General features: G+C 43.9%; 2 protein-coding genes across 7 annotated transcripts in view; one reads left to right on the forward strand and one right to left on the reverse strand.

Annotated features, from left to right (window-relative positions):
• GALNS (galactosamine (N-acetyl)-6-sulfatase) overlaps positions 1-19,975 on the reverse strand; it is a 55,033-nt gene extending 35,058 nt beyond the window's left edge. For 2 of the 5 annotated variants that reach the window (XM_035117999.2, XM_035118000.2), the window contains exons 1-9: positions 19,684-19,975; positions 14,921-15,044; positions 14,410-14,484; positions 11,105-11,207; positions 6,860-7,003; positions 5,707-5,773; positions 5,463-5,590; positions 3,029-3,168; positions 1,706-1,809 (exon numbers count right to left, since the gene is read on the reverse strand). In XM_035117999.2, coding sequence (XP_034973890.1) covers positions 1,706-1,809; positions 3,029-3,168; positions 5,463-5,590; positions 5,707-5,773; positions 6,860-7,003; positions 11,105-11,207; positions 14,410-14,484; positions 14,921-15,044; positions 19,684-19,788 — 990 coding nt within the window. In that variant the 5' untranslated portion in view covers positions 19,789-19,975. Of the gene's footprint in view, positions 1-1,705; positions 1,810-3,028; positions 3,169-5,462; positions 5,591-5,706; positions 5,774-6,859; positions 7,004-11,104; positions 11,208-14,409; positions 14,485-14,920; positions 15,045-17,384; positions 19,600-19,683 lie in introns of those variants that run through there. The other 3 variants (XM_035118001.2, XM_035117998.2, XM_060276039.1) reach the window with 3 other exon arrangements.
• Positions 19,976-20,288: 313 nt separating this feature from the next.
• TRAPPC2L (trafficking protein particle complex subunit 2L) lies at positions 20,289-24,596 on the forward strand. Of its 2 annotated transcripts, none has more exons than XM_035120967.2 (5): positions 20,289-20,342; positions 21,633-21,805; positions 23,423-23,510; positions 23,621-23,700; positions 24,429-24,596. In XM_035120967.2, the coding sequence occupies exons 1-5, from the start codon at positions 20,310-20,312 to the stop codon at positions 24,472-24,474; spliced, it is 420 nt and encodes a 139-aa protein (XP_034976858.1). In that variant the 5' UTR covers positions 20,289-20,309; the 3' UTR covers positions 24,475-24,596. The 2 variants fall into 2 exon arrangements, with proteins under 2 accessions (XP_034976858.1, XP_060132023.1); XM_060276040.1 differs by lacking the exon at positions 20,289-20,342 and adding an exon at positions 20,412-20,474.
• The last annotated feature ends 2,207 nt before the right edge of the window (positions 24,597-26,803 follow it).

Here is a 26,803-nt window from a genome sequence, read left to right on the forward strand (position 1 = left end):
ATTGCTCATACCCACTAAAGCCATGGTGTGTGGTTTAGCGTTTTGTGCAAGCTGGGCCAATGTATCATTCATTCAGTGCTTTCTTCTCAATTTAATTAAAAAGCCTTGAAAGGAGATGTAGATTAGAAACTAAAAGTTTTCTTCATCCAAGAGTACAAAGGATTCATAAAAGTCCAGTTTCTGAATAGCTCTCTCTCTTTGGAATGAAGATATCCACAAAAGAAAGAAAACACCCATTATTGGCTTAGAAACCTGTTTCCTGCAGGCTTTGATTGTTTGATCATTAATGAGTACCAAGATGGTTTCTTGCACACACCATTGTTGCCACCTGGGGAGAGCTACTCGCTGGTTATTGTAGAGCTCAGAATCACTTCCACATTTAAGCAGAGAGACAGCCACATCCTAGTACACAGACCTCCCTCAGTGCAACAGTCACCTAAAAATCCCAACCCACTTTTGCCTAGTTCCAGGGTCTTGGATGCTTTAGGACAACATGCGAGGGCTGCTTCTCTAACATGAGACCTGCTAATTTAGTATTTCAGTTATAAACCCATCACTGTGCAGATACAGAAGGAGTCTGTTCCAAGGGGCTCACAATTAAAGCTACCGGTAAGTCAAGCTAGGGAGGAGGAGTGAGCACACATACTCCACTTTAAACATGTACCCTGAATAATGTGCATGCACTTGTTACAGGTAACAGTGTTGGCCCTATGGAAGCAAGCCAGCAATCTGGAAGACAATTAGGGATGCTTAGCTGCATAGCTCTCGCGGCAATGGCCTGGGTGGGTATCAGCAACTGTACTTTACGAAGGCAGTTCATAGTGCCACAGGTAAGCCAATGCCGCACAGCTTTAATCCTCCCAGCCTCCCCTCCCCCTCCCCCTCCCCCTCCAATATGGGGGATAATAAAAGAGACTTCCTGTGTAGGGTTACTATAAGGATTATGTATCTGAAGTAATGCATGTGACACGACATGCTTTCAACTCCTGACTAATGTTAAATATTACTATTATTATTTGCTTTATAGAAGGCTAAATATAAAATTAGGTAACTTTGCTCCAACAGCAGATTATCATGATTGGTGTTCCAACATTTTGCTTTGCCTTCCTACACTCTGTTAGGAAGAACTGAAGTTGTTTGTTGTAACCTTCTAGAGACACAAGGGGAAAAACATACTGAAACAGGCTGAACTGCCACTAAAAATGTCTAGGCAGGATTGGAGAAAGATCATTCTAACTATAAGGGTGGTGGAAGATCAACTTGAGTTACCCCGATGAACATCCCAAACTGCCTTACATTGACTCGGACCATTGGTTCATCTGGCTCAGTGTTGTCTACACTGCCTGGCAGCATCCCTCCATGGATTCAAAAGGGTGCAAGAAGCACACCATGCAGGAGGCCAGACAGTGCAGGAGAATGCCCATCTACAGGCCAGAGGATTGCAGTTCTCACAAAGGGGGTGCAACCTGGGAGAGCCAGACTGGAGGCAAGGGCTCAAAGGGCCTCCGTCTACCTCTAGCCTTGTGGGAGCAAGTTGCTCACTCCATAGTGCTGCAACACCAGATCTTACTGCCGTGCCTGGAAGGCTCTTCTGCAAGATGAGAACAGGGCTCTCTGACTAAAAGCCCACTAGAATTCATTAAAAAGAAAGAGACACCTTCAGGATAGACTGTAACAAAGTAATTAAATAACTCCAGACTCTCACCTGCCCAGCAGGTACATGTCCTGGCCACCAGGCAATTGCTGGCTCTCTCATGCCACCTTCAAAGGTAGTTTGCTTGCCACATAGGAAAGGGCCGTTGCTACCAGCTAGAGAAAGAGAAAACAGTAATTCTAAAAGAGCTCTAGAGAGGTATGACTCAAAGGTGAAATAAGCAAAACTAAAGGGTAAAACAAACCTAATCCCCAAGGACACCATCAATGAATTTTGTTCAAGTCCTTTAAACAATGTCAATCAACACCATAGTCTACATAGCATATTAACCCTTCCATCCTGGACACTTGCAGTAGCATACTGACCTGTGACACTGGTGTGACATCACTGAAATATCATAATGACAACATATACTTGATGTTCATTTATTTCTTGACCTTGCATTTGTGTAGCTTTTAGAAAACAAGCTTTAAGTCTCAGTTGAAGATGGTTTTTAGCCTACAAACTACCATACAAACCTTAACGCAGTCATCCTCTTAAGTGTTCCAGAAGATTAGGCTCTTAATTATTATTGTAATTATTATTAACATTTTTATGAGTAGGGAAAGGAGGCTGAGAAACAGTGATTTGCTGAAGGCTATAAAGAGGCAGAATGAGACCCCAGTTTCCATACAGTGGGTTGGTTAACCAATGTCAAGAGTAATTTCCAAAGTATCTATTGTTCACTTCAGTCTCTTTGCATCACCATTAATTGTAATTTGAATAAAGGAGAAGCAAGGTGATTAGTAGCAGACAAACTTTCCCGTCTCTCTATACTAAAGATCACAACTGCAAACAGACATAATGTTCTAAACCAGCAGCCAGTTAGCAGTCAGTTGCTGCTCAGCTGAAAGTCAGTTGCAGGAGGTCATAAAAAGAGCCAATAACTTGACTGGGATTAGAACTCGTGGCAATTCCTTCTGATCTGTATGCTCCTGAAATCAACCTCAGAGTTGCCTCTGAGACTGCAAGGAGGGGATGTGTGAACAAATTACAGGGGGGCAAGTGATGAATTCACAGTGACTGTGCCCAAGGGAACTAAAAACCAAAAACTTGTGAAATGGAGCAAACCTGTAAATGCAAGGGAATTGTCATCTTAACAGCTTTTCAGAGTTCAGTAGACATGCTTGTAAGATCCTTTGCATTTATTGAGACATGCTAAGGAGAATTTACATATCTGGGGCTTAATAAATTGGTTCAGATGTCAGCAGGCCACATTTTACCTGTTAGATCTTAGGAATGGACCAGTTAGATCTTAGGAACGAACTAGGTGAAATGCGGAAGTCTCAAATTCTCTATTCCTAACTTGACAAGCTCTGTACCAGGAAAACCCACCTTGATCAGGACCAGAAACAAGGGCAGCACCATTGTCAGATGTGAAAAATACGAAGGTGTTGTTGCTTATGCCCAGCTTTTGAAGGCGACTCAGTATTTTCCCAATGCTGTCATCAATTTCTCGCACTGCATCGCCATACCTGAGAGGCAGGGAGAGCAAATTACAAGCCAGTCAAGAGGGATGTGTGTGTTTGTGTTTAGGACTTGTAGATTCTATAATATGCAACGGTAATATTTATTTATCTGTAAATAGTTTCCAACACACTGCTCTTTAAGCTGCTTACAACAAAATAATAAACACATTATAAAACAACCCCCCCCCCTTTTAAATCAACCAGTTCTGAAAAAGTGTTTCATTTACAAAATAAATTTTATAACAGACTACTAAGGGCTGAGGATACTGGTACTGATAAGGAAAATGTCACTCTTTATTGGTTTTAGGCAGCTATCACTCATCTATTTGCTAATTGTTTACAACAGCTTATGAGATTCCTGCTTACTGGATTCCCATTTGGGCATCTGGCTGGACACTGTGAGAACAAGATAATGGACTAGATGGGCTTTTGGTCTATCTCAGCAGGGAGGCCCCTTCTTCTTAAAGGTCTTAATACCAAACTTTTAGTATTTCTTTTAGGTATTGTAGATATTAAGTATCCAATGGTTTAATGTGTTGACTTTATGTCGTCAATATAAAAGTTAGCACATTATATTGGATTATATTGTTTGTAAGCCACCTTGGAGCGTTTCTTAATGAAGGGCTAGGATAAAAATGTCTTAAATAATTGGAAAAGGAAATGAGTTATTCTGCGTATTTGTCTGGGCAACAAATGTTTCTTTCCAGTTCTTCAAATATGGAGTCTTCTTGGGACCTTAAATGTGTAAAAGCACATGCATGTTTACTCAGAAGTGAGTCTCACTGTGTTCAAGGGGGCTTACTCTCAGGTAAGTGTGAACAGGGTTGGATTTTTTTTCACCCTGACCTTGGAGTAAGCTCCTGTTGAATGAAGTGGGACTGAATTCCAGGTGACATGCACTATTATTCTAGCAAAAGCTTGAATAAGTCAGAGCCCATGCTGTCAAGATGCATGAGACATTCAGGTCGATTTTAAGATACCAGAAACCTCTTTGTTTTTGCTTTAACAAGATGGCTACCCACCTGGAATTTACAAATCTTAGTTTGTTTGGGGAGGGGTATGTTGGTTGTTAGAGCAAAGCTCTTAACTGTTTTTAAAAGTTTTATTTGTTCATAATTAACACATTATTAAGTATTGTTTTTATATATAACTCTTAGTTATATTCAAGTGGTCACTCAAGATCACCAAGAGAACTTTCAGATGTGCTCCCAGAGAAGCTAAAAATTCAGTAGCAAGACCCACCCACTCTCACAAGGGAAGCTGCTGATCACCACAAAGCTGGCTCCCTTCTTTCTGATTTGGGGGCCTTTTGAAAGCCCCACTCTATTTCAGCTGGTCATCTTCACTCAGCACAGAATGTCCTCAAAGCAAAACTGGAATGTGTGGTGGTGAGAAGAGGAACCACAGAGAAAGCGTGTGTGTGGACAAGCACACACACAAAGCACTTGAAAGTTGCAAAGGAAATCTTAGTGCAAAAGATGGGAGGGGAGTCTTCCAGATTTCTTAATCCCTGATGCTGGACACATGTTCTTGGACTAAGCCCTGGTAATTCCTGGCTCAAATTAACCTCTATAAACAAAATTGGAGAGAGGAAGGAAAACACTAAAAATACCGCATTTACTCGAGTCTAATGCGCCATCAAATCTAACGTGCACCTCAATTTTCAGAACCTTGAAACCAAAAAAAGTATTTGCTGGCAAATGTAAATGTGCCATCAAATCTAATGCGCACCTTAATTTTTGCAATGTAATTTGGCCAAAAAGCGTGAGCACTAGATTTGAATAAATACGGTATGTAGAAAGCAAAGTTACCAATCTACTGGTTAAAAAAAATAGAAATAAAATGTGGCCATTTTAAGTTTATTTTTGGTTTTGCTTCGGGGTCAGTTGCCAAAAAATGAGAGTCTAACTCTTCCCTCCAGGTTTTTTGGGCTGTGCACCTTTGATATGACAGCTTTTATTCTTGGCTCCCCTGCTACATAAGCCTCAGATCAGCTTTGGTCTTGCCTCCAGACTGTACCCAGGTACCAGAATCTTTGATCTCAATCAACAGTTGTCAACCCTATTTGCTTTGGATGCAAGACTTTTATTTCACATTGCAAGAGAGTCTTCAGCTGAGGATAAACACCCTCAAAGCACCTGCTGCTCTTTAATGCTCATAACACACATACTTTTAAACTTGCAAGTTGTGATCTCTATTGTCAACCACGACTGTTCTTGGTTTTCTTCTAGTGCTTTTCTTCTAGTGCCAGAAAAAGGAGGGGAGGAGGAAATGATACTTCAGCTCAAAAAGCGACTTACAGCCCTCGTTGGCTAGTGCCCAAGAACTCCCTGGAGGCATACACAGGCGCGTGAGTAGCATCGATTGCCCAATACAGAAAGAACGGCTGTTGGCTGGCATGCTGTGTGCTAATGAAATCAAGGGCTTCCTGGAAATGACAAGAGAATCAACCTTAAATATGGCCACCCATGCTACATATGTACAAGCAGGCAAGCAGAAAGTGCCTGCGGGTTTTAAAGAGCGTTTTATCAGAATACAGAGTACCTGCAAGTACATTTGAGTTAGGTTGGCTTCCCCCGTCTTATGGTCAATTTTTACATCTTCGTAATACCTAGAAAGATTAAACAAAAAACAGAAAAAATGTTCCAGATGTTTTACAGGATATGGCAATGGGGGAATAAGTGCTTTGCTCCCCATCAGTCCACTGGGAAGATGGCAGCGAGTCACTATGTAACAGGAAACGTTACTCCATGCACGCAAACCATGAATACAGTCTCAAATAGCTCTGCTCTGTTTCGCTGAGGATTGCTTTCTCGGCTGTTTGTCTTATCTAGTTTTATTCAACTTTCCCCAACACTTGATCCTCCAGATATATAGGAGTACAGCTCCCATCATAGCCAGCACAGCCAACGGTCAGGGGTGGTAGGAGTTAGCAACCCAACAACATGTGGAAACTGTTGTTCAAAGTATCTGGAGGGTACAAGGTTGGGGAAAACTGCATTAATGTCAGAGTAGATAATGCATAAACAGGACCTTTTCCTCCCACCCATAAGCACACTAGACTGGGCAGCACTGCAGACAAAAACACATTTAATGCCATACAGAAAGCAATCAGAGGCACTTCTTAATATCTCTTACCTTTAAATGGAGACATACTATATTTCTGTAGAGGAAAGCGTAATTTGGAAGGGGCCTTCAGAGTGATTTTCTCAGGAGTAACATTGGCTGGTGGATTTCAGCCAAAGCTACAGTAGAAGAGCAAACCAGTTGGGGGCTGGTGTTTCCTAACTTCCAAGTGATTAACTCTGCAACCTTGTCATTGTTAATGGAGTTCTCATACATAATTCACTGCATATGGCAGCTCCTCAGGGGGTACTGCAAGCCTGCTCTCTGTATCAGGTGGTGTCTCCATCACTTCACCTCGGGTGCCTGGTGTGTCTCAGTAAGTGTTGACGTGTGGTGGAATTTCTGGAAAATGCAGCCCTGCAGAGGTCCTTGATCCAGAAGCCTAGAGCCCCTGGCCTCTTACGGGGGGGGGGGGGAGGCAAACGCCAGCACATTATGCTCTGCTGGAAGGAAGGATGGGCAGCAGAATGGAGCCCTAGGCCCTCTTCTGTAGCGGAGCTTAAAAAGAGCCAGAAAAAGCAAAAGAAAAGCAAAAGGCAACAAGGCACAGGTGACACAGAAAAGCGGCTACCTGCCAATCATTTCCCAGTCCCTGTAAATAGGGATGTTAGGCGCTGCTTTGTTATCGTAAGGTCCAAAATGGCAATTAGGGGATCCAAACCACTCATCAAATCCATGCCTCAAGGGATGGAACTCAGGTCTGTGGCCAAGGTGCCTAGAAAAGATTAACAAAAAGAAAAGGAAAAAAAACCAGTCCGGGATGCATAAGAGAAGATCAATCACCCCTATCAACACTGCACAAAAAATGCACTGTAATGAAGAAGCTGACAGATATAATAACCCATGGTTAAGAAATGAAAGGCCCACAGCTAACTAATTCAGATAATTTGCCTTTGGGGGATTCCTGGTCCATTACCTGTAAGCTCCCAAAGTCCCTTGCTGAACCATTTCCTCTCTGAACCCTGCACAGCACTTATCAATAGTAGTTTCCATGGCTCAAAAATATGTGAAAAATGCAATATACCCTTCACCTGATACCCTTCAGATTTTCTTGGTTACAAGTACCATCATTCCAAGCCAGCTTTGCGGTGCTAGCTATGGAGCTTATGGAGGCTGTTGTCCAGAACATCTGAAGGGCTCCAGGTTGGCAAAGACTGATGTAACCTTGTGCCATTTCCAGAGCCAGAGCAGGCATTGATGCTAGCCCACATAGTTACTTATCCTGCTCCATAAGGAAAAGAGGAATGATGATGGAAAATGAGAAAATCAAAGCCAACATGCTTAATTTGTATAATTAAAGCTTAAGGCGGGTGCTGGCTTTTCAGTGCTCTTAGAGAAAAATGATTATCTGGATCCAATCCAGTCTGAGTTCAGGCTTAGCCTGAGGATGTACAAGAAACTAATGGCTAGGAGCACATTTTACCAGCTTTGGCTGGTGTACATTCCTGGATAAAGATAGCCTGGTCACAGCAACCCATAACGTTGGTAACCTCAAGACTGGATTACTGTAATCTGTTCTATGTGGGACTGCCCTTAAAGCTGATTCAGAAGCTGCAGAATTTGGCAGCTAGACTGCTGAGCAGAGCTGCCTGCTGTGACCACGGGATGCCATTGTTGAAAGAATTGAACTAGCTGCCAATTTACCACCAAGCAATATTAAAGGGTTTTTTACTGACATAGGTCTGGCCACTTGAAGTACATTTTCTTCCATGCTGAGATTCTCAGATGAGGAAGTATTAGTTGTGCCTCATCCTGTCTAGGGCCATGGTGTGACAAGCCTTCTCCGTTGGGCAACCAAGCTCATGGAATCATTTCCTCCCTGAAATAAGGTGCAGACTCTGATGCGCTTTTGACGCCTGCTAACAACTTGCTTTTTCACCCAGGCATCTGCCGGTTTTTAAGACCAGGTATGTGGCAATATGCTACATTGTTTTACTGTGGTTGGTGATATCACGTTGTTTACTGAGTTACTGTATTATAACATGTTGAATTTATTTTTGGATTCATGATGAAAGAAAGTATAGACCTATTTAAATGATTAAGTCACAGAATTCAGATTCTTTTGGGGACAGAATTTTGACCGGTAGGGTTGCCAGACTCAATAGAGGACAGGACTTCTGTGCCTTTAATTGCCTTGCTCTCTTTTGAGTCTGGAAACCTTAAAGAGAAACTAGCAGACCCTTTGTTTAATTTCCAAGCAAAGGGTCTGCTGGTTTCTCTTTAAGGTTTCCAGACTCAAAAGAGAGCAGGGCAATTAAAGGCACATAAGTCCTGTCCTCTATTGAGTGGCAATCCTATTGACCGGCTGGCAAAGCATGGAAGATTGCACCAAACCATGTGACAAGTGGGGCGGGGGGGGCACTGGTCCTCTACTTGCCCAACATGGCCTACATTGTGCTGTTTTTTTGTGGGGGGGAAGCATCACAAAAAGACAGCCTGCAGAGTGAAGAATGCACCGCATTCCCTCTTCTGCACTGCACCCCTTTACCGAATGGCAATGACATTCAGCCCTAGAAACAGGCTGACACAACAGGCGCCAGGTCTAACCAATCTGGTGCTTCCTACCCTCACAAGAGGTACTATGCTGCAAGCTCAGACTTAATTAGCTTTCTGCTATGGCTCTGAGGTTGTTTGAGACTTGCTGCTTTCCAGATAACTCCCTGGAACCAATCTCTATCTGTGCTGTTTATTTCCTTTCCCCAGGTGTATGAATTTACATTTATTAGCACTCAGCTGCATCCCATTGCCTGCAGCCCACTGAGCTGTATTTTTCTTCTTCGGCAGTCTGCTGTTTGGATTTGCAGCAATAAATAATTCACGGGTGTGGGTTCATTTGCTTTCTTTCCTAGGACGGTGCTTCTAGTGGCAAACAGCTTGATCATCAGTGAATGTTCACTAGCTTGTTGGCAAATCCCCTGAAATATATGCATCCTTTCTTGGCCTGTGTTATTTTGCCCCTGTTTTTAATCTGCCCTTCCTCCAAGGAACAATGTCACCCGGCTGCCCTTTTATCTTCAGTGAGGTGTAACGTAAGTTGAGCTGCCAATCAGGAGTCACACATACTGTACCGCCAAGCAGGGTGTTTGAACCCAGGTCCCCTTGGACTCTCTATTAGCAATGACCCTTGAATCTGCTCCCCAAACTAATGGGAAAAAATGCTCATGTAGATGCTGCATTTATTAGCTGTATTATCCTAGCCTGACATTTTTTTTGGATGACACATTTATCTCCAGAAAGATTTGGCTATTAAATCTGCTGCAAAATGTCAAGGAAATCCAATGTGGTGCCCTCTAGCTATTGGTAGACCACAACTACTATTGTCTATGACCACTGGGCCCTGCCAGCCAAGACTGATGGGAGTCCAACAACACACGGAGAGCGCCACATTGGCTATCCTTGCTTTAAATTTGTTACAGTGGCAACCAAAGCCAACACAGTTCAAAGTCAGAACCTTTGGGTCTGTATATGGTTGCCTCACATGGTGAGCCACTAAACTACACACTGACCCTATCTGCCCAGGCTGGTATTTTGGATCCTTCAGGGCAGAAAACCCCACAACAGGGTTGCCTGTGCCAGTTAAGGTCTTCCTGAACTGCAGTGTAATTTTGCATCCTTTTGACTTCAGTCCCGATTTCTAGCTTGTTTCTCAATTCTGCCTCCCGGTTTCTCCTTTCGTCCTAGGCTTACTCTTTGGTCCTGCCTACTGGCTTCAACCCACAGCTCCTGGTTCCTGGCTCACTGCCCAGCCCCAGCAGTGGCATCCTTTGCCACAAAGACTTGCACATGCGATTTTACAGTGCACTTTGATCTAAGAACTCCCAAATCCTGAGTAGCCCCATTAATAGATCAGGGAGGTGGCAATGTAGCTGCAGGTGCTAAGGCCACAGAGTAGAAAGGTGGAGGTGCGTCTTTCAGGTTAGAATGTAAGACCAAACTATGGTCCTTAAACACATGAACATTTCAAAGAGAAGAAGCCCCTTAAGGAAAAAGTTACAAAACCCTGCTTGAGCCACTGATCTCTTCATCAGCAGTAAATTCATACACCAATCTGGGAAGTCAATCGTCAGGGGAGCAATAGGAAGAGAACAGTCATCTCTGTCTCTCTCCTTTTTTCTTCCAAAGTGGCTCAGAAATCACACTTTCCTCCTCAGCTGCTGTGAGCCTTTTCTTAACAACCATGATTTATATAAAAGAACCATTTTCAGTGGCCTTGCCGTTACCTTTGTTAACACCTGCGCCAGCACCACAGAGGTTTGTCATCAATTTCAATGATCCAATTCTTAGCTCTTTTAAAAGAGCTCCTGGGACACAGCACAAGCAGATTGTGGGTCAATATTTGTTCAGTAGTTCCCGGTTTACCCTCTGCCCGCCTAGATTATGCTATGACTCCTCGGAAGAGCGCTAGCATCAGTCCTTCTCTCCTTGGGGAAGGGAATGGATCTCTGAAGCCATCCAATAACTCTGCTATTCAAGCAGGATAAAAAAAGGAACAGCTTACAATTTAGGCAGAAAGTGCCATACCTCAGAGATCAACATTTTGCAAGGGCCAAAGATAAAAGATTTGATGACTGCTTATGGCTTGCTCTGGCAATGCAGGTTTGTAATTTCTTATGAAAATAAGTGCAGCATGTTGCCTCTATTATACGATAGTCCTTGGCTCTAAAATTAGTCACAGCAGGTGGTGGTGGGGACGATTCACTGCCAAGATTTCTGAAGACAGAAATCACAAACTAAACCAACTTATTTGAACTCTGATTCTCTCGCATATAAAGCAAGCCATACAAAAAAAAGGGACATATTTAAAAAGGAGCTTTACCATTTGCCAACAATCTTATTGACATAGCCTGTTTTCTTCAGCAATTCTGGAAGGAGGAGCTCAGAATCTGGGATGCCCCCTGTTATGACCTGGGGGGTGTAGGCTGCATTAAGACAAAAACACTTCAGCCAAATGAGAAGGTTTGCTGGTGGTAACATGAATTATTAACTGTACAGTGGTACCTCGGTTTAAGAACAGCCCTGTTTACAAACTATTCGGTTTAAGAACTCTGAAAAACCGGAAGTAGTGTCCCAGTTTACGAACTTTACCTCGATCTAAGAATGGAAGCCGGATAGTGGAAGGGCACCGGCGGCAGGACACCTCATTAGGGAAAGCGCGCCTCAGTTTAAGAACAGTTTCGGTTTAAGAACGGACTTCTGGAACGGATCAAGTTCGTAAACCGAGGTATCACTGTACTCAGTAAGAGGCCTCTTCAAGATCCAAGTGGGATTTGGGGAAAGGACAAGACAGGTCAGAAAGACAAGTAGATTAGGAATTAGCAGGATTTAAGTGAGGTGTAGCTGATAACGGTAACCTCCAGATGTAGTGGACTACAACTTCCATCTGCCTCTGCCAGCATGGCCAATAGATGGGGATGATGGGAATTGTAGTCTAAAACATCTGTAAGCACCAGGTTGGGGAAGACTGTAAAAAACCTCAAAGCCATTTACATAAAAAAGATAATGCAATAAGATTAGCAATAAAAACAATTAACAATAATTTAGAACATTCAAAAAATTAAATCAACAATAAACTAAAAATAGATTGAAACATGTGTCATCTTCATTCTAAATATCTGGCCCAAATTGCACCAAATATTCAAGGACATTTCAAGTAACTGTCTCTATGTCCATTCAGTTTCATGTCTAAAACTTTATTCTCTCAACAGCAGGTTCCATTGCAGTGGCATAGCTAGACGCTCAGGTGCCCAAGGCAGGGTGAATCGCCCATGGGGGCAGGGCAAGCTGCCTACTGTAGGGCAGCTGACGGGAAGGCAAAAGACAGAAGCAAGTCCCACACTGCTGTTTTGGGCAGTGCAAAGACTGCAAGCACCTGAGCCACCATGTCACTCCCAGGAGAGACGTGTGGTTTGGGCGCAGACGCTGCAGGCCCCATGGTAAGTACCGCCCCCCCCACACAGTGTGGCGCCCAGTGCCCCCCCCCCGCTATGCCTCTGTTCCATTGATTCCCAAGGTATTACTTAAAGCAGAGAGCCAGTCAATTGTTTTTAGAAACAGGAAAAATGCAGAGGGGCAGGAACAAGCCAATCTGGCAGACTTGTTTGCACCATGCACTGAGATGCAAATTTGCCCTCTGGCTCCCTCACAAGCAAATGGAGGAGAGCTGCTTCCTTTCCTAAATGGCTTCTGTATTCAATGAGAGGCAAAGCACTCTGCTTACAAAGCACTTTAGATAATGTGAATGTGGTCTGTTTGTGCACATATCACCTGAGCAAGAGGGTCCAGCTCCCAGAATTGTACCCTGGGCACTGAACTGAAAGAATGGGTAACTAATAGGCCAACCCCCCACAGGAGTTGAAGGATACAGACTTAAGAAACTTGGTCCCACTGACACTGGCAGAGCATTGGACAGAACACTTTTGCCAGAAGTCTAAACTGATCACTTGCAGACAAATTTTCCTCTCCTCCTCCCATTTTGGGTCTCCCCCTCCCATTCTCTCTCCCCCCAGGTTCCCCCCATCTGAACGAAATTAGGCTAGGAGCTCATCAGGTGCCCACCCTGCTTTAAAGCATATCTCAGTTTTCTGTTCATTCTATTGTTCCCCAATGAGAAAAACTGCAGCCTGCAGTTCAGGGAGGTACCACGGCTGAATGGCTAACAGGGTCATCCACCAACATTGCCTGTAGTTAGAAGGACTAAAATAAATTATTTCTTAAGACCCTGGGAATTCCCTGCCTCAGTACATCAGTGGCAGAACACGTGCTCTAAAGACTCAATCTCTGATGTTGCTCTTTAAAAATGAGAACAGGGAAAAGTAGGCCTGGGATAAACTCCTGCCAGAGACCTGAACAGCCACCAGTCATCAGTGCAGTTAGTAACAAGCTACATGGTGAATTGCTCAAAATTAGGTGACAAGCCCCTTTCATGCCTCAAACAAACAAAGGACATGCAGATCAGGCCTCAGACTGTTAGCTAATTTTAAATGCATGCATTTCTCTGTACTTCTTATGGACTTCTAAAATACAAGCATCCCTCCACTGTCAGCTAAGAGATGAACACTCACACTTGCCAATATGCAGCACCAATCCGGAGCTGTAAATGCATGCTCTAAAACATATGGTCTCCTACAGCATCTGCCATTTTGGAACAAACAACCCTAACACCAACTAGATCGGCCTCAAATCAGCTCAAGCTGGCACCTCCCAACAGGAGTGCTAGAACAAAGCACTCATTGTGGACAGCTTGGTAGTGCCCTCCAGACGCCCTTGCCTGGCTTAGTAGGAAGAACATATTTCCATAAGAGTGTATTTCAAACATATTGTTAACCTTCCATAATAACATGCAACTCTTCTCTTCACTCCACCCGCCTTTTGCTGAATCTTAATTAACCTATCCAATAAAACAACTTCTTTAGCAGCAAAAGCAAAAACAGATTTAACAACCTAAGCACTAGAATTTAAGCCTCAGGCTTTCACACTTGCCCTCTTTGCATGCAAGTAGAGGAGAGAGAATGCTTCTGCTTCCCCTTTAAAACAAACTGCACTTCTCTGTTGTGTACAAATTCAGGGAATTATGGTTTATTCTGACCCTGGTTAGTTAACAAAGCCGACTATTAAAGCATGGTTTGTTTGTTTGATTTGTTTTAACTAGTTAGAATGAACCATAGTTCCTGCAGTTTGTCCATAACAGGAAACTGCAGTTTGTCCTCAAGTGAAGAGTGGAACCTTTTTCTCTCCTTGGTTTGCATGCAGAGAAGAGGCAGTCATGACAGTCAGTAACACGTGCAGGTTTATTCAAGATCCTATAAACCCTGTTAACTGGACTAGCAACACCAGGCCTATTTGTTTGCAATACAACCCTGATTCTAAGTCTGGCAATTACTTCCATGATCTCAAAAAAGATTAACTTCTGTGTCAGTGTGCTTAGGATTGTGTGCTTGGAGGTCTTTTGTTCCAGTAAGTGGTATATATACATTTTGTTAAGTAAGTAAGTAAGTAAGTAAGTAAGTAATAAATAAATAAATAAATAAATAAATAAATGTCTTTAGTGGGGGAACTTGAAGCAAGACCCCAACATTTGGCTTGCAAAAGCAAAGGCTCATTTGCTGGAAAAGAAGGACATACCATTTCTGGCATGGGCATTTGTGGTGTAGAAGCCATTCCTGATGGGGAGACGACCAGTTAAGAGTGCTGCTCTTGCTGAGGAGAGAAAAGCAAGGGGTGGGGGCACATAGAAGTAACTGTATATATCAGTTGGGTGACTTTCTTTTTTAAGACAACATCCTTCCTGCTTCAATTTTACTATTTCATCACATCCAGTTACCACAATCTCAGTCTGTGTGGCTGGGGGAGAGCTTGGAGGCATTTCAAGGAAACAGTTACCAGTATTATAAGGTCCTCCAACATAACAATTTCTGTTATTATTTTTCTTTAAGAAAATGTGTTCCTAGAGTATTAGGTTCTAATACTGCTACTATTATTTATCAAAGCACGTTTGATTTGCAATCTTAATCTTTAGAAGTTGAAGACAGCAATTTGCCTAATGTGATTTCATGACAGAGGTATGACTTGTACCAAGCCCAACTCTCCACCCCCTAGACAGCACTGCTTTTCTAGAGCTTTGGAGTTTACTCACATGGAGAACAGAGAGGGTTGGCAGTGTAGAAGCTTGGGAAAAGCATTCCTTCTGCAGCCATCTGGTCTAAATTTGGGGTTTCTTTGGAAGGATTCCCAAACACACCTAGGTCACCCCAGCCCATCTGAAGAAATACCAGGACACAAGACAAATAAACGACAATTAATCAATTGAAAGGACTAGTGTACATTTTTATCATTCAGCTATTTAAAAACTTTGCTGTAATACCCAAGCACATTGTACAATGATTTCCACTGCTCAGCTGCCTGTTTAATGGAGAGCAGCCTTTTCAGCTTCATGGAAACAACATGGATTATTGCAGGGCAGCGAAGGGAAGAGAACAGAGTCAAGTGACCTTCAGAAACACAAGGAACAGGTTATTCACCATTTCCAGTTTTGTACAATAGGAGGTGGGCTGGCAGCGTCCAAGAAAATTATGGGGGAAGCCAAGAAGCAGATCACGCCATCCCTGGCAACACCTCTGTGGGAAGAACTGCATCACATTTTCAGAAACCCTTCTGTATGAAATGTCAGGCTGGGTCAGATCAAAGGTTCACAGAGTCCAGTTTTCTGTCTCTATCAGTGGTCAGTCAGATGCCCCAGAGAAACTCAATAGTTGAGCAAGATGCAAATAAGCCATTCACTGCTGTATGCTTTCAGTGACAAGCAATCATAGATATGCTGTAAAGACCAATAGCCATTGATAGACCAATTCTCCATGATTTCCCTCTAATCCTCCTTTCAAATTCACTACCACAACTTTGTGAGTGAATTCATTCTTAAGACAAATTATGTACAGCTTGATGAAGCAAGTTGTTTTGTGGTAGTTGCATGAATCCCCCCTGGGATGGGGCAAAATCAAGAGAACTTCCAACCTTTTGGAAAACGGCACCATACCTAGCTTGTCCTTGCTGGCACCTGCAGCTAAAACACTCATTCCTGCTTCAACTGCAACTTTTTCTTGACACATATTTACTGAATATAATAAGGAAAGGGGATGAGAACCGTTTTGTAGCATAGGAAAATACTCAAATCAACAGGAGCCCCCTTTTTAAGGAAAAAAAATTACACCAACAATTTCAAGCAGCTAAAAACAGAGTGCAAAGAGTAATAGCCTGAAACTAAAAAGAAATGCAAGAAACACATTATAAAGCATTTTTCTAACACTACGGTCAGCAGAGCAGTGGAATAATTTCCCTAAAATGGCTTATGAATCACAATCACAAGAGGTGCTCAAAAACAGACCGAGGCCCCAGACCTGAACTCTGGTTGTTGTTGTTGTTTAGTCGTTTAGTCGTGTCCGACTCTTCGTGACCCCATGGACCATAGCACGCCAGGCACTCCTGTCTTGCACTGCCTCCCGCAGTTTGGTCAAACTCATGTTGGTAGCTTCGAGAACTCTGAACTCTGGTAGAAAGTTCATATTGCTAAGCCTTTTACTGAGACCAAGCAGTGTCCACTATGCACAATCCTCCTCACTTCAGTAGGCAAGTTTGTGACCCTCATGTGAGGGATAGTTTTTTCAAGTGTTCAAAATGTGCACTCTTATATGACAACAGCCCCGTAATGGTCAGGTCTTTTATTCACATATGTCAGGTGCGAGAGAGTGGCTTACCGAATCTCATATGGACAACTATATTGGTCTGTGCTGAAAGAAATGCAGTGGCACAATAAGGACTGCAGCAGCTTAACACATACAGTGATGCCTCGCAAGACGAATTCAATTCGTTTGGCAAAAAATTCATCTTGCGAATCGTGGTTTCCCATAGGAATGCATTGAAATTTCTTTTTTTGCCCATAGGAACGCATTAATTAAATTTCAATGCATTCCTATGGGAAACCGCGATTCGCAAGACGAATTTTTCGCAAAACGAATTTCCAACTCAAAGAACTACGGTTCCAGCTGCTAGCCCTCTATTTCTGAATGGTTTATACCAGGCATCCCCAAACTTCGGCCCTCCAGATGTTTTGGACTACATTTCCCATCTTCCCCAACCACTGGTCCTGTTAGCTAGGGATCATGGGAGTTGTAGGCCAAAACATCTGGAGGGCTGCAGTTTGGAGGTGCCTGGTTTATACTGTCCTTTGCATAAGCCACAGGGCAGTTTACAACAAGGCAAACAGTTAAAAATCCATAAAAACCCAATCCTTTAAAAACACATAACAAAAAATCACTGCTGAAACACTGAAAAAATGTATCCTAATTAACCACCTAAAAACACAGAGAAATTAGGCCAGGAGGGACAGGGTTCCATTGAAAAGGCCCTTTCCCAGGCCCCAACATTGTGTATTTCATACAATTTATTATTTAGAAATAAACCTCATTTATTTAGAAATGTAATTCACAACTTATTTGTAACGCACCATTCCTCCAACACAATCTCTGTAAAACTTTGCAAACTCCAAGCTGGCCCAGGACGGTCTCATGTCATCTTACAAAAGAATTACAACTCAGTTTACATACCAAGGCAGGAATTCTGTATCAAAGTGCAATACTCCAGCTGATAAGCCATTTGCCTCAAATGAGCATCCAGCACCAAAAGGAACATTTTTCATAGGCTTCCTGACACATATATGCTTTGGGACCACCAGCACCCCACCACCCCAAAACCAGTCCTTAAAGAACCTGATCTAGGCTGCAGATCAGGTCTTCATCTCTCCAACTCCTCATGGGCCAAATTCTGTCACAGTGTCATAAGGTGATGACTGTTGCCTCTTAGGGCTTGCAAAGAGATGTGTGTGGTGTGTTAAAGTGCTACCGATCAGCAGGTTTGTAGTCACTGCCTATCAGCTGATAGCTGGTGCCTTTGAGGCTGCATTCTGCAGGAATCAGCTATGTAATGGAAGTTCCCCATTCAGAAATCGGTTCTGCAGTCAATCCAGTCATGCCTTGACTCTTGACATATGATGCCAGGTGTGGGGCAAGTGGGCATGGTGTAGGGAAAAGAGGCTTCCAGGCCAAATTTGGCCCATGGGTCAGAGGTTCCCCATCACTGCTTTAAAGGGAAACCGTTCCTCTCCCTTCGATATTGTGGAAGGGGTGGAAAATTGTAAATTAAAAAATTGGTTTGAAGAGCTAGGTCAACAAGTAACTGATTACTGTATTATTATTTTTGCCTCGCTGCCTTCCCCAGGAAAACCTGGTCTTCAATGCTGAACAAATGGCAATTTGGGCTTTCCAGAGATTGCTGTTTCCTCCAGTTCAGTGACAAAGAATGAATTTACATGGGGAAAGTGCCAGGACAAAAAAAAAAGTGTTTGGACACAGTGCTTTAAAGCAGGCATCCCCAAACTGCGGCCCTCCAGATGTTTTGGCCTACAACTCCCACAATCCCTAGCTAAGAGGACCAGTGGTCAGGGATGATGGGAATTGTATTCCAAAACATCTGGAGGGCCGAAGTTTGGGGATGCCTGCTTTAAAGCATGGGCCCGTGCCTAAAAATGCAGCAGAAAGGGAAGTCTGGATGAGCCCTCATTGTCTCTTTCAGCCTAACTTACCTCACACAGAGTTGTTGTGAGGATAAAATAAGTGAGAGAAGTGAGAGAGCTCCTTGGAGGAAAAGTAATATAAACATAATTTTTAAAAAATGTAATAATGTACAAACTGACCCCCAAAGATAAAGCACCACAGTGTTTTGTAAGCAACTGGTATTACCTTGAATGCTTCAGTGACAAAAGTCAGCTCTTCATAGTAACTCTTCCTCTCTATCAAAATTCAGAATGGAAGCTCTTTGGGCCAGAGAACTGTCTTTTGACCAACATTCATTGATGTGGTGGTGCCTGTATATATGTGTTGTATATATGTGTGTGTGTCTGTCATCATTCATATATATCAGGCATGTCCAACAGGTCAATCGCGATCTACTGGTCAATCGTGGGGCGTCCCTGATTGATCGCATGATTCTGAGCAATCCCCCCCCACCAAAAAAAATGCTCAACAACTCTGGCTCCCCCCCAAAAAGCTCAACAACTTTGGTTAATCCAATGGATGGATCACTGCCATTTTTTTAAATAGTGGGAGTAGATCGCAGTCTCTTGGGAGTTGAACATGCCAGATGTATATGATGTATATTCATGTATATGGATGGTATAATCCTAGAACTAGGCTTCTGTTAAGTTGCTGGAGCCATTTTCTAATACATATCACACTTATTTATTTAATTGATTTCTCTCCCACCTCTCCTCCAAGGAGCTCAAGGAGGCATAAGTGGTTCTCCCCCATCTCCCCATTTTACCCTCACAACAACGCTGTGAGGTAGCTTAGGCTTACAGGCAGTGATTGGACAAAGGTAACCCGCAAAGTTTTATGGCTGAGGGGGGATTTGAAGCTTGGTCTACCAGCTCCTTGTCTTGACTCTCTAACCACTGCACCACACTGTCTAATGTAAATTCGTACATCACACACACACACACACACAAATTATATACAGTATAATATATATATATGTCGTTTAATACAGCACACACACACATACAGTACTGTACCAGTGTATATGTAAATGACAGACACACACACACACACCTTCTCAAATGTTTCACACCTTCCAAATGGGCTCCACAATGGAAGCAATGCTACCGGTACTCTCAGCACCCCACTTCCTCCAGGAAGCAGGCCCACCCAGCGCTCCCCAGAGAGGTGGCCCTTTCCGCCCCTGACCAAGGCTCCCTCTCTCCTCCTGACCCCTTTTCCTCACGAGAGGAGGAAGCCCCCCCCTTGCAGGGACCACCCCTCCTTCCCTTGCCCCCCTCCTTCCCAGGCTCACATCGTCCATCAACAGCAAGACCAAGTTAGGGGGTCGTGGTAGAGTGGCGTTGGCGGCCCTTCCCGGGCCGCACAGTCCCAGCAGCAGCAGCAGCCCCATCTCCATGGCAACCACTCCAAGCCCACCGCGAGTCCGAAAAAAAGTTGGGAAAGAGGAAGCGGCCCAAGGAGCACGTGGGAACACTCAGGGTAACTAGAAAGTCACTACCGGTTCTCCATTGAACGCGCTGGATTAAAGACATGGGAGGGACTCAAGAGGGAGCACTTTAGAAAGAAGGAAAGAGCCCACGCCACACTTTTGGCATATGGTATAGTTTTAATTATATGTAGTAACCCACCCACAATATGGGAGTTTTGTAAATACTGTATAGGTGAAATAACTGCTCCTGGCCCCGCATATGGCGGCAGCGGATATGCTGTTTAAAAAAAAGCTAGAAGTGGGAGGAGACTGCCTAGTAACCCTCGCCTGTAGTCTCTACGTAGGAGAGGGCCGGCTCTTTCACTCGCGCCTGAGGACAGTCACGTGCGCAGAGCCGCGGAGGCGGAGCCGTGGCCCGCTGGGTTCATTGGTTCTCCGTAAAAGAGAGGGAGGGAGGGAGGGAGAAAGCGAACCCGCCAGTACCCAAGATGGCGGTTTGTATTGCTGTGATCGCCAAGGAGGTGGGAGACCGGGCAGGGGCAATTGAGGGACGGGGCGGTGGGTGGGGGAGCGAGGGAGGAAGGGGAAGGGTGGGGGAACACAAGAATTGCCTTGTCAGACGTCCCTGGGAAGCCGTTAACCAGGGAATGAGGGTAAAACCTCTCTTCTGCTATTCTAACCCCCCCCCCCAACGGGTACTTAGCTAGGTAATCTATGGAACTCTCTGCCACTAGATGTATCGATGACCACCAACGTGGATTGCTTTGAAAAAGGGTCGGACAAATTCATGAAGCAGGAAAAGCTATTAATGGCTATGCTCTTTCTACACTGTCAGAGGCAGGTTGTCTTTGAGTACCAGTTGCTGGAAACAGCAGGGTGGGAGAGTTGCTCTTGCATCACGTCCTGTTTGTGGGGCTTCCCATTGGGGCATCTGGTTTGCCACTTTGATAACAGGATGTTGGACTAGAAAGATGGACCAGATTGAGCCCGTCAGACTCTTACGCTATGTTCTTAAAGCAGGGCTGCTATTTTCGGCACCTTCTGAGGCCGACACCCCAACAGTGGGGCGGGAACTACTTCTGATCCCTGGAGTCCCTGGCTCCTCCCTTGTTGTCACTTCCCGTTCAGTTGCATTCAATAAGCAAAAAAGGAGCAATAGCTGCAAAAGCCTCTTTTAAACTTGCTCTCTCTCTCTGGGCAGTGATGCAGGTTGTGCATTAAAGGTAGAAGGACAATTGAATGGGTTGCAGTGACAGCAGTGATGAGGAGTTGGTTTTTGACAGTTTTTTTCTGCTTTCCCAAGTAATAATCAGGGAGGGGGATAAGGGGAGGAAGCAAAGCTCCTAATTCATATATGAACTGTATGTGGAAACCTGTCAGACTTGTTGGGGCACATCCTTCCATAGGGATGTTGGAATCTGGGGGTTTAAAGCTGCTTCACCTTTCTTTTTCTGCAACCCTAACTGGAAATAATCTGGGTTGCATAAAAATTCAGATATGAATATTGTTTTATTGTTTCTTGCCTGTAAACAGCCTTGAGTCAAAGAAAGGCAGAACATATTTTAATAAACATGTACTTAAAATGTGACCTTTGCTTGGGGATTTGAATTCTTCCAGCTGTGAACCAGTTGTTGGGGGCTTGCATCTGGCTTGATTGACATAGGTGTCTGATTTCGATTCTGTGTTAAAATCGGTATGGAAAGGTACTACTTAGAATAACTATCCTGTTTTTGGAGAGGGCATTAGAACTACATTGATCAGTTGGATCACTTCATAGTTCAGTAACTTGGTGGTTTGTTTTTTCATTCTAGAACTATCCTCTGTACATCAAGAGCATTCCGACAGAAAATGAACTGAAGTTCCACTACACAGTCCACACGTCTCTTGATGTTGTGGATGAGAAAATCTCTGCTATGGGAAAAGCTCTTGTGGACCAGAGAGAGCTCTACCTGGGGTTGCTCTACCCAACTGAAGACTACAAAGTGTATCTTAGATGCCTTTTGGGTTGAATGAGGAGTTGGCCTAGATCACATTCAAGATCCCTTCCAGCTCTGCAGTTATGTGATTGTTTCTCAGGGTCCCTTATTGCAGTCTTGCTTCATTATTCCAAGGGAACTTAAAGGAGGGTAAAGTTCTGATCACAGCTGGGCTGCAGCACTGGAATTTAGTTGGATCTGTTGCTGTTTAGTTTTGAACTAGTTTTGTGTGCTTTGCTATACAGTGGTACCTTGGGTTAAGAACTTAATTCGTTCTCGAGGTCCATTCTTAACCTGAAACTGTTCTTAACCTGAGGTACCACTTTAGCCGCTGCATGATTTCTGTTCTCATCCTGAAGCAAAGTTCTTAACCCGAGGTACTATTTCTGTGTTAGCGGAGTCTGTAACCTGAAGCATCTGTAACTCGAGGTACCACTGTATAGAGAAAGGTCTTAGCTCAGTAGTAAGGCACTAACTTTGTATGCAGAAGGTCCCAGGTTCAATCCCTGGAATTTCCAGGTAGGGCTGGGAAAACTAGAGAGCTTCCAGTCAGTGCAGGCATTCCCGAGCTTGATGGACCAATGGCTGACTCAGTATAGGCAGCTTCCTATGTAGTTTAGAAGTTAAACAGTGGTTAAGGCTGCATACAACTGCTCTGTGGCCTTAAGACTGTGCAGTGAACAGCCACTACTGAGCAGCTTGTTCATCCAGTTGAAGGACAGATCTGGAATGTGGTACCACAGGAGCCCCTGGAACTGAAATCTAAAGTCGATTGGTTAAAATAGGGTGTGGGTTGGGCTTGCAGAACGAGTGACAGTACAGAGAGCTGCTGTGTATTCAGTCTGAACCCAGTTACATGTGGGCAAGCTGCTCCTTGCTTAGGAAGTGTTTAGCATAACCCAGTTGTTTTGTGCTTATTTGTTAAGGGCTCAGTGATGGAGCACATACTTATTTGCCTCTTCAGAAAAGGCTGAGAGATTCTTGTTTGGAACCCTGGAAAGCTGCTGCCAATCAGTCAGTGTATATCAGTGGTAGCTAAACTGTGCCCCCCACTGCAAATTTTGCTTAACTATAACTCCCATAGTCCTTAAAAGGTAAAGGGACCCCTGACCGTTAGGTCCAGTCGCGGACGACTCCGCAGTTGCGGCACTCATCTCGCTTTACTGGCCGAGGGAGCTGGCGTACAGTTTCTGGGTCATGTGGCCAGCATGACTAAGCCACTTCTGGCGAACCAGAGCAGCGCACGGAAATGCTATTTACCTTCCCGCTGGAGTGGTACCTATTTATCCACTTGCACTTTGACGTGCTTTTGAACTGCTAGGTTGGCAGGAGCAGGGAACGAACAACGGGAGCTCACCCCGTTGCAGGGATTCAAACCGCCGACCTGCTGATCGGCAAGCCCTAGGCTCTGTGGTTTAGACCACAGCACCACCCACGTCCCATAGTCCTTAACCACTGGCTATTCTTGCCAGGGCTGATGTGAGCTGGGATCTTCAAGGGCCTCCCCTAACACCAGGTTAGCCACCCCCGGTGTAGACAGTACTGAGAGATGATGGACCAGTGGCCTAACTTTGTCTAAGGTGGCTTCATACATTCTTAAAAATAGACCTTGACTGCTAAAGCAGATATGGCTACGTGACCAATTCCAAGGTGAAGTTTGTGATGGTGGTGGATTCTTCCAACACGGCACTCAGGGACAACGAAATCCGCAGTGTAAGTACAGGGCAGCTGCAGGGAGCCAGTCAAAGTAGAACTTCCTTCTGCTTACTCAAGACTAATTGGTCCCTACATGATGGTCACTGAAGTGGTTCTTCCCTTTTCAGATGTTCAGGAAGCTGCACAATTCCTTCACAGATGTCATGTGCAACCCCTTTTATAATCCTGGGGACCAGATCCAATCCAGGTGAGTAGGCTGGTGAGAGTACCTGTCTCTTTGGAACTTAACTAGTTTTGTTGGTCTTACAGGGCTGTTGGAAGCGTTGTCTTGCCAGAATCCGCTGAACTATTCTAGTGGCAATTAGCAATATTATCCTGAGCCTCTCCCACATCTGCCCTGCCCTGCCCTGCCCCGTTTCCCCTTCCAAAATCATGGAATCATGCCATAAACCTTCATGTCAATTAAGACCTTAGGAACTCCCTCACTTGGTGTCCCCCACTTTCTGGAGGTACAGCAGAGTGGGCTTCTCATGGATTGTACCCAAATTATGGAACTTCCACCTGAGGCGTTTTGCCTGGTTGGTTGTTTACTATTTTTTAGATCAGCCTTTCTCAACCTTGAATCCCCAGGTGGTGTTGGACTACAACTCCCATCATTCCTTGCCAACATGTCTAGTGGTCAGGGATGATGAGTTTCCACGCATACGTAGAAAATATGAGTATGCCCTAGGATGGAATGAGACAGGTGAAGCACCCTGCTTTTTAAATGCTGTCTTGGACACCTGTGCTTTCAAATCTACTTGCAACGTTGAGGAAACTGTTTTAAAGGCAACAGTGATAGATGTACTCCTGGCAAACGCAGCCATATAAGTGAAAAGCTGCCTTTTTATTGCTCCATTATCTTAGTTAGCTGGTCTGTCTTTGATGAACCTCTGCCCTGCTTCTTTTAACACTACCTGTCCCTGCTTTTCCAAGGGCCTTTGACAACATGGTGACATCCATGATGGTGCAAGTTTGTTGAAGCTTCTGCCTCTTCTTCCAGCTGCTTTACCTGAGACAACTTGCCCCACTGTACAGAATTGTTTGTCGTGTATATTCTGCCTTCCAAAATCCCACATTGTATAATAAAACCATTAACTTAAAGTCAGTCTGTGTTTGTTCACCAAGGTATATGGAAGGGGGTGGTTGTAGCCATACCATGAAAAAGTTGGAGAAAAGCCCCTCTTGCTAGCAAGATGTCTCCCAGGTAAGAGAAACAACTTTGATCAAAGACACAGGGGTCCCCAAACTTAAGGCCGGGGGGCTGGATGCGGCCCAATTGCCTTTTCAATCCGGCCTGCAGACGGTCCGGGAATCGGCATGTTTTTACATGAGTAGAATGTGTCTTTATTTAAAATGCATCTCTGGGTTATTTGTAGGGCATAGGAATTTGTTCATCCCCCCCAAAAAAATATAGTCCGCCCCCCCCCCAAGGTCTGAGGGACAGTGGACCGGCCCCCTGCTGAAAAAGTTTGCTGACCCCTGGATAAGAGCATAAGAATAAGCTTGCTGTATCTGACCAGTGACCCATCTACTCCAGCATTCTTTTCCTATGGTGGCCAGGCAGGTACCCATGGGAATCCTGCAAGTAGGCCCTGACCACAACAGCACTCTCTTCACTTTTGGTTCCCAGCAATGGATGGAGAACATAGCCATTGATAGCCTTATCATCCATGAGTGTCTATAATCCTCTCTTAAAATTATCCTTGTTGGTGGTCCTCACTGCCTCTTGTTGGATGCAGTAGATCAACCCCAACAAGGTGTCCCCCAAAGTGGCCTATTTACTTGAGCTTGGTTCTGCTTCCTTAATGGTTCTAAACCTGTTACCAAAGAACTGGCTATGGCAGCTCAGAGGGGCTATTAAAAATGGGAGATTAAACCATGAGAGTGGATCAGAACTAAAGTCAGTATTTTGTCTATTCAGAGTCCACATCAGATTAGAGGTGCTTGTCACACAAAGACTGAATCTGGGATCTTCTGCCTGCAAAGCACCTGCCCTTCAGCTAAGTCCCTTTATTGGATTGTACTACTTCAGTCTGCAGGTGGAGCTGCGTATTTAAATGCCCCTTAAAAAACCCTTTTAGTCCAGTAGGTTAGCATGTCAGGGAGACAATCTCTGACCTTCTGTGTTCATGGAGGACTTTTAAAAAACCTGAAAAAAGTAACAGGAGAGATATTAAAAACCCAGTCACCAATTTGCTATCCAGTCACCAATTTGCTATCCAAAGTGGTATAGTCCAGAAATAACTGCATTTCATGGTGTTTTTATGTTTATGCAACGTGACCTCTTAAAGGAGGCAGATTAGCCCAGAGAGAAGTCCACAGCCAATGCTTTTGTTGTGGGTTTAGTTTAATCAGTTGGATCTTTTATTTTATTAAAAAATATTAACTTACAAACATTACCACAAACGGCATCTCTATTCACATACATAATTAATACAAAAAAACCCTTTTCACTCTGCTTATTTCAACTTCTGCTCATTTATTACTCCTTTAGGATACAATCCCCAGGAACATTTCTCCTCTGCAGCTCTCTTACACAAGAGAACTTCCCAGGGTATTTATTGTTTTTCTTATCCCCTTAGGACTTGAAGTTACATCTTTTCCCTTGCCAAAATCTAAAGGTCATGTGTTTCACCCTGTAAAGGTGACCTACAGCCACCCCCAGGTACCACACTTCTTGGAATTGCAGTGCTTGAGGAAAAGATTACTAGAATGAATTATGGAATTTAACAGATGTTTCTTTTAGAATTTGCTGGCTACTGTAAAAACACTAAATGTGAAATATAAATTTAGTTAAGATGTGAGCTAGACTGTCCATTCCGGATAACAGTGCAATTCAGAAAACAAGGTGATAAGTTTTGCCCATATGAACAACTTTCAAGGTTTGAGTTTATTATTATTATTTACGTTTTGATCTGGCAAGTCCTATTATTTCAGGGTTGCAGAAAGCTGCTTTTAGTATCTATCATTTCATTGGGATTCTTTTGGACTGGAATGAAAACAGTCTAAACAGAGATAAATAGTAGGTGAGTGCAACAGTAAAAATACTCATTTAAATAGACAATAGGTTAAGCTTTTCTTAAATTAGTTTTAAAAGGAGGGTATGATAGGAAAGAAATGTAAGACATGCAAGGCAGACAGGAATAAAGGGGCCCTGCTGCCTCCACCACTACCCCTTGGTGGTTCTCTTCCCAGCCCACCAAAATCCACACAATTTCCTTCATTTGGCCTCCACAGCTCCTCCCAAGCTGGGAAGAGAATGGAATTTAAAAATGCTCAGATTAGACCCATCAGTTTAAGGTCAAGCA

Source organism: Zootoca vivipara, chromosome 6 (assembly GCF_963506605.1).
Source record: "Zootoca vivipara chromosome 6, rZooViv1.1, whole genome shotgun sequence".
NCBI lineage: Eukaryota > Metazoa > Chordata > Lepidosauria > Squamata > Lacertidae > Zootoca > Zootoca vivipara.

What these genes read in the sequence shown, in the direction of transcription:
- TRAPPC2L (XM_035120967.2), top strand. Translation starts at nt 20,310, where the DNA reads ATGGCGGTTTGTATTGCTGTGATCGCCAAGGAG. An exon ending in CCAACTGAAGACTACAAAGT is followed by an intron (nt 21,806 to 23,422) that starts GTATCTTAGATG and finishes CTGCTAAAGCAG; the next exon opens with ATATGGCTACGTGACCAATT. An exon ending in GGGACAACGAAATCCGCAGT is followed by an intron (nt 23,511 to 23,620) that starts GTAAGTACAGGG and finishes TTCCCTTTTCAG; the next exon opens with ATGTTCAGGAAGCTGCACAA.